Raw genomic sequence first — 12319 nt, 5'->3', positions numbered from 1 at the left:
ACATTAGACGGGGTTCTGTAGTAAATACACCGCTCAGTGACTGGGAGCTGTCTCCTAATGAAGAATATCCAGTACTCTCGTCGGAGACAGCCCCGTATATCAAATACACCCCCCTCCCCCCCGACTCCTTTGTTCTTGTGCTGCCAAAACCCCACAGTGGGGTATGTGAACTGTAAGCTTAAGCTAAGACCTAAACAGCCCTTAATTCATTCTGAAGCTTCAGTGTCAACAAATTGACATGCGAGGAATGTGGTAGTACAATTCAATTTGAATTCGCTTTACTTTTTCAATGCACTTTCAGCTTCTCAGTCGATTTGCTTGATTGACAGGTGGCCACATGTAAAATTAAATTGCTTTCATCCCAGCTTTTAAAGGTCAGAGTCACTTCTGACTATAAAAGCAGGTCCATTCAACTCATTAATTTTCTTCAACATTTGGCCATCCATATTAATGGTCTCTCTAGTCCACGTGATCCCTGATCATGTAGCACCCTCTGTGGGTGAAGTGTGGAGTTAATGTTAAATTTAACATGAGCCTAATGGGTGAATTGAGGCTATGTACAATGTGACCCAATTTTCAAATGAGGGCAGCGAACTGCTGCATATAGGCATGTGGTGTATTGGGTTGAGAAGTGCATAAAATGCCCTGTGTCCTAATTTAGATGTCCTTGTTTGAAAATTGGGCTTACTGAGCAACATGTGCTGTCTCCGAACTTACACTTACTAATAGATAGATCTATTATGTGGGTGATGGGGGGAGCCCAGAATTCCACTAGAACAAAGTATACACCATGGTAGTTTTGTGGCTTGTAAAGCAGCAGCGTGACTAAGACCCTGTTCTGCCCAGAAGTTCTGTGTAGACTCAGCATTGTATTGCCAAAACCATGCTTTTTGTTTGGCTTGTAAACATTCTTGCCATCCTTTGGGTCTTCACTCACGTGCAGTCTGTTAGATCTGCCCTGTACACCTTGGCACACTTAGAGGTCTCCACTGCCAAAGGGAGGCAGGATTTTCAGTTTACTACTTGTCTGCAGTTACATGAAACAGTATTTAATATTGACCATAGTTAATGTCTGTCAGCATCAATTTGTATGCTTCTGAGAAAAAACTGATTGCTGTAGGAAGTAGGATTCCTCCCTGGCCCCTGCTGCAATGTGCAAATGGCTTGTTGCTTTATGTGGAGGCTGCCTTCCTGTGGAGCATGATATAAGCCAGTGCCACAGTTGGGATATCTGACTTGATGTACCAGTGAACTGTCTGATCTTAGGGCAAACTCTGTGGTCCTGTTTCTGTAAGATGATGATACTACAGATGCATTACCTTCTGTGGTTCTTAAATTGGCCCTTTTGTGTTGTCAGGTGATGACACATCTCCATGTGATTGAGGAGAGGATGAATCAAAGCCTATCTCTGCTCTACAAGGTACCGTACGTGGCTGAAGAAATCCAGGATGAGATCGGTTAGTACTTCTCTATGCTGGTGCTGATAAACTAGGACAGCTCCAAAAAAAACCCCACCAAGGCCACATTTCTCAGGGCAAAGTGAGATTGTCTGAGATTCAAATCACCAGGGCCTGATGAAATGCATCCTAGAATACTCAAGGAGCTGACTGAGGACATATCTGAGCCATTAGCAATTATCTTTGAAAAGTCATGGAAGATGGGAGACATTCCAGAAGACTGGAAAAGGGTAAACATAGTGCCCACCTATACAAAGGGAAATAAGGACAACCCGGGGAATTACAGACCAGTCAGCTTACCTTCTGTACCCAGAAAGATAATGGAGCAAATAATTAAGCAATCAATTTGCAAACACCTAGGAGATAAGGTGATAAGTAACAGTCAGCATGGATTTATCAAAAACAAATCCTGTCAAACCAACCTGATAGCTTTCTTTGACAGGGTAAAAAGCTTTGTGGACGTATGGGGGGAAGCGGTAGATGTGGTATATCTTGACTTCAGTAAGGCTTTTCATACGGTCTCACATGACCTCCTCATAAGCAAACTCGGAAATAGAATCTAGAGCTACTATAAGGTGGGCACATAACTGGTTGGAAAATCGTTCCCAGAGAGAATAGCTATCAGTGGTTCACAGTCATGTTGGAAGGGCATAACAAGTAGGGTCCCGCAGGGATCGGTTCTGGGTCCTGTTCTGTTCAATATCTTCAATGATTTAGATAATGGCATAGAGAGTACGCTTATAAAGTTTGCGGACGATACCAAGATGGAGGGGTTGCAAGTGCTTTGGAGGGTAGGATTAAAATTCAAAATGATCTGGAGAAATAGTCTGAAGTAAATAGGATGCAATTGAATAAGGACAAATGCGAAGTACTCTACTTGGGAAGGAACAATCAGTTGCACACATACAAAGTGGGAAATGACCGCCTAGGAAGGAGTACTGCAGAAAGGGGATCTGGGTGTCAGAGTGGATCACAAGCTAAATGAGTCAACAGTGTAACGCTGTTGCAAAAAAAGCAAACATCATTCTGGGATGTATTAGCAGGAGTATTGTAAGCAAGACACTACAAGTAATTCTTCTGCCCTACTCTGCACTGATTAGGCCTCAACTGGAGTATTGTGTCCGGTGCTGGGCACCACATTCCAGGAAAGATGTGGACAAATTGGAGAAAGTCCGGAGAAGAGCAACAAAAATGATGAAAGGTCTAGAAGACATGACCTATGAGGGAAGATTGAAAAAACTGGGTTTGTTTTTAGTCTGAAGAAGACTGAGAGGGGACATAAGTTTTCAAGTACATAAAAGGTTGTTACAAGGAGGACAGAGAAAAATTATTGTTCACCTCTGAGGCTAGGACAAGAAGCAATGGACTTAAATGGCAGCAAGGGTGGTTTAGATTGGGCATTAGGAAAAACTTCCTGTCAGGGTGGTTAAGCACTGGAATAAATTGTCTAGGGAGGTGGTTGTGGAATCTCCATCACTGGGGATTTTTAAGAGCAGGTTGGACAAACACCTGTTAGGGATGGTCTAGATAATACTTAGTCCTGCCAAGAGTGCAGGGGTCTGGACTAGATGAGCTCTCGAGGTCCCTTCCAGTTCCGATTCTAGGCTGTAGTTCAACTACAAATGATTTGGCTGATGCCAGCATTGAATGGTAAAACTTCTCTGGCCTGTGCTATATAGGAGACTAGCTGTTGTAAAGGTCCCTTTTGGCTTTAAACTGTGAAGCTATAAAAGGCTACAACAATTTCACAGTAACTCTCAAGCCTCCTTTCTTCCCTGCCCTGGGGTAAAAAGGAGATGAGTGAGTACAAGCAGATCCCTGCCCTATAATTGGAATGTCAGACTGTCTCATTCACCCCCACCATACACGCCTTGTCACAAATGTCTCTTGGTTCAGATTGTACCACCTCCTCTAGCCAGTGTCTTTATTGACAGCCCAGGATGGAGATCCTCCTTCAGACTTAACACAGGTCTTAAGTCTGACAACCCACAGGAAGACCAGCTTCCCCCGCTGCCCCACACCAACTACATTTAAAGGATCATGCACCCCACTTTCTCCCCCAGCCGACTCAGTCTGTCTATATTTGATCCCTTTTATTCAAAGTCTACCACTCTTCCGTAAGCACTCAGCTACTATACTGATGGGTACCAATATGAGAATTTAGATAGACATTGTAGGAAAATTCTAATCCTTAAACAGTGCAAGGTGTTGAAACAAAGGGACACAAATTGGCATGGTCTAAAGAACAAATCATTAGCTGGCTGAGCTATAATCCTAGTTCTGGTGTATTGTAGCTTCAAGGACCAGCTGCATGCTGCCGTTACACAGCACATTACCAAAATAGCAGGAGTTTTCTATTGGGCAAGGAGTAAGTTATTGCCTTTCTAAAACCCTGGCCATACAGAAGATGATGATTTGAACATTCTTTGAGAGAGGCTACGAAGCATTAGTTTCCCCCTGCAGACGTTCATGTTGCAGCCTCTTCAAACTAGTGTCTCTGTGTGTCCCTGTCCCTATAAAAGACAACCAGATGGCACAACTGCATTCTGAGGAGCAAAAATTGTTCTTGAAGCAATGAGGAGTTCTAGCAACTGCATTTAGTATAGGAAACAATTTCTTCCTCCTCTTACTCTTCTCCCTGGCTGCTTGTTCACCCTTACAGATGAACTGCTTCAGGAGCAGCGTACTGACATGGACCAGTTCACATCCTCCATCTCAGAGTCCCAGGTAGATGTCCGAGTCAGCTCTGAGGAAAGTGAAGAGATACCCCTCCAGGAGGGCAAACCCTTCCGTCCATTCCAGGTGAAGACCTTCCCAGCCTTGCCTGGAAACGAAGGTACGTAGAGCCAAAAGTGTGCATTTGTTTTAGGGAACCTGAACACATTCAGCTGAAATGGACATCAAAGCCCATGCAATACAGTGTGCTCTATCCCTCTGTGGACTTTCAGGGCTGAAGCATTTGCTGCAGAATTTCCCATGAGAGCACTACTGTCAAAGCTGCCTGTATGATATAAAACCTAAGCTGTCCATCTCATCAGAAGATGCTCTACTGGTTTGGGACAGAGCCAGTGCAGCTAGTAATCTGCAGTCCCTAATAGCCATCTTAGTTTGTCCTTGATTTTGATGCTGTTGGCCATTTCCGGAATTTTATTAATTTCCCTTTGCAGGGTATGCTAATTTTTTTTTTTTTGGTGCTGGTTGATTCTGGAATTCTTTCTCTAACCAAAATGCTCCAGTGTAACATTGAACTTTGTTACCAAAAACTGCTGTGGGGGAGTCTTTTTAATCAAAGGGTGTTGACAGCTGGCATTTGTGTGGCTTTTTAATATATTTTTTAAAATGCCTGAACAGACTAAGCTATAACAAAGCTGTAAAATAAAAGCTTTATCCAGGGTCAGTCAGAAATCACGCAGAAGCCTTTTTCCCTTTCTCTCTTAATCTCCTTTTTCTGCTATTTTTGTTTTTGTTTTCCCTCCTGCTAGATCCTCAGCCGGATTTGTACCATCCAATGAAGAAAGGTTGGTTCTAAGCTGCTCCCTCAGTGTCTCCCATCACTCCCCTACCTTTACAGTGTTTGGTAGCTTCATTTTTAGTTTCTCAATCTCACCTTCTTTTCACCTTCCTGCTCTGTGTAGATGACCAGGGCTGACTTAGCCATGCCCTGTTTTGCTAAAGAAACAGGTTAGTTTGATTGCATCAGTGACCTTTTTCCAGTCTATCACAGGAATTCTAGGAATGCATAATTAGTTTGCCCCCAAAAGCAATTTAGGTTCAGCAGTCCCCTTGGGAATTGTGTAGCAGTTCTCACCATCTTATTTTGAGAGATGTTTAGCACTGGTTCAAAGAAATTTGACAGCATGGAAGGTAAATCCAAATACAGTTTCATGTACTGTAGTGTCTGTTCCTCCTACCTGGTGACCGCACTAACACAGGAGTGAGCAACTCTGGAGAGAGGGTGAGGATTCGCTCTGGCACTCGGACAGTACCCAACAGGGCATGTATCTAGTGGGACCTAGTATCATGCAGGCAAATGATTCATTCATTCATTCACTCTGCTTTATAGTATCCTTTTGCATCTTCCCTTTTTAACATCTAGAATGTCTTCGTACTGTGCTAGTTCTCAGTGTTCATCTATTTCTGCTTTTAGGTATACCAACATTGCTAGCTCTTGCTTAAGTCATGCAGCAAAGGACTCTGGCTGAAGGGGGATTGACTGGGAGGTGGAGAACTGACAGTAAACAAATTGCTTTAATTTGTCAAATCCTTTGTTAAATACTGTAGAATCAGACCTAGCTTGTCTACTAGTCTGAGTGTGCCTTCTCTAGGAGAAGGCAAGTCTTGTAGTAACGTTTGTGTATGAAGACCCTTGCTATTTAGTCGTGCTCATGTAGCATGCTGGAAGGGATCCCATTTGCTTCAACCTGCTTTTGATTCTAAATTTGCTCCAAAATTTCCCAAGGTGAGAACTTTTTTTTATAACCGTTTAATAACGACAAGTCACTGTTGTAGTCCAGAGGTTGGATAGCCTGCAACTCGTTTCACTTTTGAATATTTGTTTAACTGCAACTGAAGTGAGCTCCATTCGTGGTCTGGAACAATTGGCAGCTGACTGAATGTGGACACTGTACTTTCACATTGAATTCAAGAAGTGAGGAACAGGCTGATCTTTTCCCGTTTAAGTAAATAGCAAATCTCCCACTGACTTCAGGGGCAGAGGATCAGGCCCTACATTCTCCCTCTTTCAGGATATTCCATAAAAAGCTGCTGTTTTCCAGGGATGTATATAATCTAATCAGCTGTATCTCTGAGCTCCAAGAAGCTTGGGCTATTGAACAGTGAACAGTGCACAGCACTATACCAAATGGCAATACTTGTCACAGCAGCTGAATTCCCAGCTTAGAGACAGCTATGTTGGCTCCTTAGAACTGGGCAAACAGCCACAGGCCAGGGTTGACAAGATGGTTCTCTAGAAACACTTTCGGTTAATATCTCCAGAAACTCTGAACTATTCACTTTCACAGTAAAGTGACCCACCTGTGCAGCCCTGGAAAGTGACAGGCAGCTGTGGTTGTGCCTAGAAACTGAATGTCTCCAAAGAAGCATATGGGGAAGGGGATGCAATAAAACCCCAGCAGCTCCTTCCTTGCGGAGCTGGAGTGAGACATTCGTTTCCTTGGCATTTTCAGGCAATAAAAGCTGTCATGGTGAGGGCTTGCCCTGGAGCCAACTCTCCTTTCCTCCCCCTCATCAGAGAACTTGCAACAACTCCATCAGCAGCTAATATAATGCATTAGCCAGGCTGCAAGCTCAGCAAGTGCCCAGAGGTGTGTTCAATCATTTAGAAGTACTGTATTAAGTGCTGTATGTAATATTTTCCCCAAATGCCCCACTCTGAAGCTGGAGGCTCAGCTGAGTTTGGATTGCAGCCCCATTGTCCCCTTTGCTTTGTCATAGGTGTTGTGAAGGACACTTGTTTTGCATACCCTGATATTTGATGCTTGCCATCTCCCAAGTTGTTAGCTGTAGACCTAAGTTGTGTTGCATCAGCCTTTTCTGTTCTGATCTATTTATAAAAGCTCCAGATCAAACTGTTTATGCAGAGCAGCCTGTTGTTAGTTGATGTTCTCCTTTGCAGCCCACACTAGATTTCAGCCCAGTCATGGATGAGTGATACTCTGATTCAAGGACTAGCTTATTTTCTCCCACCTTTCTCTGGGATTGATTGCTTTTGGGCCTGTGCCAGTGATGGGACAACAGCTCATTACAGAGCTGTGCTGGGTGACCTTGCAACTCCTGTTCCTGAGGCACTTGCTGATGTGCTTGATCCTGACAGAGATGGTGCTGACCGTGCTGTTGTGTAAAGTGCTCCCTGTGCACTGTTAATGGAGAGGAGGGTATGTTCTACCTTCCTGGAGTCATGGTGATCCAGCAATGTTCTTCTCCGCTCCCTTTATTTGTTGCCATAACAGGGTTGTTGTAGCAGAATAGTTGTGGATTTACACTCAACACCTTTTTGTGCATCCTCTTCTCTCCAGTCACACCCACTGCATTTGTCTTCATCAACCAGGAAACCCCCAAATCGTTTCACTGTAGCTTAGCACCAGCTCCCCCTCCTGAAGCATAGCATGAAGAGGGGCTAGTAATTGGCAGCCTGCGCTCTGAATCTCACTCGCAGTGACAGCACTCCGGAGAGTAGGCAATCTTTCCTAGTTGCTGCTAAGGTCTGATGAATGGTGTCTGCCTACATCTAATGTAACACTTAACCTTTTTGGTGTAGGTTCTGGCATGGCTGATCTGGATGGACTGATTGGGGCTGAAGAGAAAGTGATTAACAGCAAGAACAAAGTGGATGAGAATGTGGTAAGCCCTCTGCCTGTATTTTCTAAAGCACAGCCTGACTTGGAGACTAATGAACATTGGTGGCTTATTTCCATGCCTTTTTCCTGCTCATGGAATGTCAGTGTTTTCATTATCCATATGGTGCAGGGGAGTTGGTTTTCTGACTAACATAATTTCCTAATACTGTTTAGTGCTGCAAGTGTGGGAGGACAAGGGAAGGGGGAGATCCAGAGCCCCCAGTTGTAAAATGACTTGAAGTGTCTGGTTTAGAAATGGCTTCCCTAGATAGAAAGCAGAGCTCTTTGATAGATAATGAAACCTGCTGAAAACCCACCTTTGTTAGGCAGCTGCCTGTCTTCAGACCACATCAAATGTACTGAGTGCTGTTCTGCTCCACCTCTACAATAAGACCACATCTACTAAGCAGCTGATGGTTTTGGCGATGTTTTTCAGTGGTTTAACAAGCTTTGCTGGCCACTGAAACTGAAAGCCAGTGACACGGTGCATACACTGTTTACTGTTGGTATTGGTTCGATCTTCAGTGGCATGAATGAGTTGAATTCTAGTTGCTGCCATCTTGCCCTCCTTCTTGGGTAAAATCAACACTGGGGTTTGACTTCTAAATTCATTTTAAAGCCAAGAGGATCGATTTATGTAACACAGCTGAAGTGCCCAAAGCAAATGTCTGCAGTTGAACCAAAGTCCTTGAGATAGTCTCAGCTTAATTATTCCTGCATGTTGTGATGCTGGCACAGCGGCTGTAAATGGCTGATGGCTGTCCCCTTCTTATGAGAGGGTGAGAAGGTGGTGGGCATCTAGCAGAGTTGAGTGGCTGTTGACCCAGCCGAAGCACTCTGCTGCATTGTGCAGGAAAGGTCTCTTCTCCAGCCATGAGATCCTGTGCCTGTTGTTCCTGGCTCCTTGTATAAAATGCCTTCGTGACTGTTTTCAGGTAATTGATGAAACCCTTGATGTGAAGGAAATGATTTTCAATGCAGAGCGAGTCGGTGGACTGGTGGATGAGCCGGTATGTATGTGGCCACCCAAAAAAGGGACTTAGCAGTTAGTGAATCCTAAAATCAATTTCAGCGTCTGGTGTTTCTGTGTGTCCACTTACTCTGAGATGTCTCTAAAGTTTTGGGAATGGCGGAACCCTGCTGATACCTTGCAGGGAGTGGCATTGCTCTGATTTCTTCCCTAGAACTACAGTTCTACGTAGCTACCAATAAAGAGAATGACACTGACTTGCTTAAAAATGCCTTGTGGGACCCGTAAGCAGCATGGGTCAGCATCTTGTGGGAAACCATTTGTTAGATTCCCTTTTTGCAAGGCAGGGAGATGTTAAATATTCAGGTTTCAGAGTAACAGCCATGTTAGTCTGTATTCGCAAAAAGAAAAGGAGTACTTGTGGCACCTTAGAGACTAACCAATTTATTTGAGCATGAGCTTTCGTGAGCTACAGCTCACTTCATCAGATGCATACTGTGGAAATTGTTTCCACAGTACGCATCCGATGAAGTGAGTTTCAACAGCATGCATCCGATGAAGTGAGCTGTAGCTCACGAAAGCTCACGCTCAAATAAATTGATTAGTCTCTAAGGTGCCACAAGTACTCCTTAAATATTCAGGGTGCCAAGCATAATCGCTCATGTCTTCATATCACAGATGGTTTAAGACCTTATTGGTGGCTACCTCCTAGGGTTGCATTTAAGTATCTCCTTCTCCTTCTCACCCCCTCCTCCCCTTCTCTGCAGGATAATGATAGCTCCCTTCGTGAGGACTTCAGTTTGAGCAGCAGTGCCCTCATCGGTCTCTTGGTGATTGCAGTTGCCATAGCCACAGTTATAGTAATCAGCTTGGTGATGCTAAGGAAGAGGCAGTATGGGACCATCAGCCATGGGATTGTGGAGGTGAGACACAGCTTCTGCTATACTAACTGAGCAGGGTAATTGTTAGCATTGAGTTAGTTTATGATGCTGACACCCCTTTGTGCAGTATCCTCAGATTTAAGCATCTCAGCTCCTACAGGGTTCTGGCTTATGTATTAGCATGCAGGTATTTTTTCATTAGTGTCTCATGCTGGGATCTACCACTTAACAGTGGTCTTCACTAATCACAAAGAATTGAGTTAGGCATCCGTGTCTGTCTGAAGATGGGATTTGGCATTAAATGAGCTTTCAAGCCTAAATCTTGAGCAAGGGAATAAGCAGGTCTGATGGATAGTAATTCACCCTCCACATAATGTAGCAGCTATTAAAGTGCATGGAGCTGGGAGGCAGCAGCAACTTGATTTTTATCCTAGCTGTAATGGTGACTTAGTGCAGCTGGGCTGCTTTACCTCTTCCTCCAGCATGTAAAGAGACATGATCTGTTTCACATTCATATTTGTACCATGCTGTTTAAGTGTCCTAAAGAAACATTCTTCTCTATCCACTGCTCAGTCTGATATGTGGGGCAGAGGGCAGGCAAGAGAAGGCCTTGGGAGCCAGACAGCTTCTGAATTTTTCACCACTTGCCAGGGAATAAACAACAAGCTGCCTCCAGTGGCTGATGGTATTTGTTGTATCTCGCCACCTGTCGTTCTAGCACCTTCCCAACAACCATAGTTGCGAAGAAGTTAGACCTGCAAATTGCTGTGGGGACTCCATTGAGTTTGGTAACTGTCTGGTCTCTTTTTAAGGTTGACCCAATGCTTACCCCAGAGGAGCGGCATCTGAACAAGATGCAGAACCATGGCTATGAGAACCCAACTTACAAATACCTGGAGCAGATGCAGATTTAAAGGATCTGAAAATGCAGCAGCCCTGACCGGCAAAGGGGCAGGGCAGGGAGGGCCAAAATGGTCCAGTGTTTTGGATCGACTCCTGACCAACAGTTGCTTCAAGGGGACTTCATCTTACATTCAGAACTCCTGGATCATTAAGACTATAATTACTACTGTAGAGATGCAATTTCCATTCTTTTAAATGGGTGAAGAAATGATAATATAACAATATATGATATATAAATCTTCTTAAATGGGACAAATGGATCTATTGCAGATATTTGACTGAGATGTAGTTTTTCTTTTTTAAAAAATTAATCTGAAAATCCCAGTTCTGTTGTGTTGTCGTCTGATACAAGCGCTATATATATAAATGGGAAATGTTGATTTTTATTTCTGATAGACCACTTGTATATTGAAGGTCATTTGTACCAGCCACATTGTATAAAGAAGACACTTGTGGCTCTTTGGTCATTTTGGCTTTTATATATAAAGCAGTATTCTTTTTTTTAAGTGAATTTTGCCAGAAGTTGCAAAGAGATTAAATAGGGTTAGGAGCTGTGAGAACCTAACTAAGGGTGCAATTCAAAAAGATTAACGAACAGCTTTATAAAAATCCCCTGCTGCCTGCCAGTGATCTGTGCACTTCTGCAGCATAGTGGTGTGGTTTCTAGGAATCTAGACTCCCTGGAGGCAAGGAGTTAAAAGGCTTCTAGCATCTTTGTTTATAGCCATTCTAGTGGAATGTTAGAACATGGTTGTTCTGGAGTCTGCACATTCCCCTGATCTTCTCAATTCAGTCTTGCTCTACAGTTGGAAGTCTTTGATATTGAATTTAAATCCCGCCTTCTGATCCTCTAACCAGCCTCCTTCAGTGCCCATCTGGCATTAGCTGTGCCCTGTTGCTACTACTTTGTAACTTTCTCCAGTCCACCCTCCCCCTACCACATGGTAAGTAGTCTCCAAATGGAGGTTTTGGAGCTCTGCATCTCTTTCTAATGAGGCTGGGCTGTTCTGGAGTTGTGTACATGCTCAGAATGCCCAAGCCTTGCAATAATCAAGCATTTGGGGAGCTGAATAACATGGGATTTTACTTCAAGTTGGGGATGTGGGAGAGAGATAGGAAATGGATACTGCCTATTTTACAGAAAAGTGGATGCACAGACCCTGAGGAGAGCGGGGGGGGGGGGGGGGGGCACGGTGTTCCATTCACCATCATGTCTTTGTAATGCTTGTATAGTTGATGTTCATGCTCATGGCTTTTTTAAATCTGGAGGTTCTGGTAACCTGTGGTGTATTTTTTCTATTTTCCTGTGACTTTGTTTTCTCCCCCCCTCCCTTCCGTGTCTCTTCCCACTATGCACAGATTTAACTTAACCTGCAAACTCCTTAATGTGGTCTGTGGGGAATGTACAAAGTTTAAACACATCAATAAACACTTTAACTTCCAGATTGATTTCTTTCTTTATTCATGGGTGTTTGGGATCTTGTCTTTTCCCTCCTTGCCCTTGTCAAAGCCCAGGGGAGTTTTTCCCTTTTTTGCACACCTACAACTCCAGTTCATAGTTAGTCCTTGAATGAAAGGACTGCTGCTCACTGTTACTGAGGGGGAAGTATTCTCCCTGCACCAGCACAAGGAACATTCATAGTGCACTCAGCTCTGCTAACCTTTGTGAAGAGAAGGGGACAATAGTGATGTAAACCAACCGTGAGGACTACTTTATAGCTGTCTCTCTTCAGGCTGCAGCTGTCTAACAAA

General features: G+C 43.8%; 1 protein-coding gene across 4 annotated transcripts in view; it reads left to right on the top strand.

Moving 5' to 3' along the window:
• APLP2 (amyloid beta precursor like protein 2) overlaps positions 1–12010 on the top strand; it is a 77322-nt gene extending 65312 nt beyond the window's left edge. For 2 of the 4 annotated variants that reach the window (XM_048827614.2, XM_048827612.2), the window contains 7 exons: positions 1358–1457; positions 4120–4293; positions 4940–4975; positions 7735–7817; positions 8749–8823; positions 9551–9706; positions 10477–12010. In XM_048827614.2, coding sequence (XP_048683571.2) covers positions 1358–1457; positions 4120–4293; positions 4940–4975; positions 7735–7817; positions 8749–8823; positions 9551–9706; positions 10477–10578 — 726 coding nt within the window. In that variant the 3' untranslated portion in view covers positions 10579–12010. The remainder of the gene's footprint in view (positions 1–1357; positions 1458–4119; positions 4294–4939; positions 4976–7734; positions 7818–8748; positions 8824–9550; positions 9707–10476) is intronic. The other 2 variants (XM_048827613.2, XM_048827615.2) reach the window with 1 other exon arrangement.
• Positions 12011–12319: the final 309 nt, after the last annotated feature.

This window comes from Caretta caretta, chromosome 22 (assembly GCF_965140235.1).
Source record: "Caretta caretta isolate rCarCar2 chromosome 22, rCarCar1.hap1, whole genome shotgun sequence".
NCBI classification, from domain to species: Eukaryota; Metazoa; Chordata; order Testudines; family Cheloniidae; genus Caretta; species Caretta caretta.
This window is presented reverse-complemented; position numbering and strand designations above follow the sequence as displayed.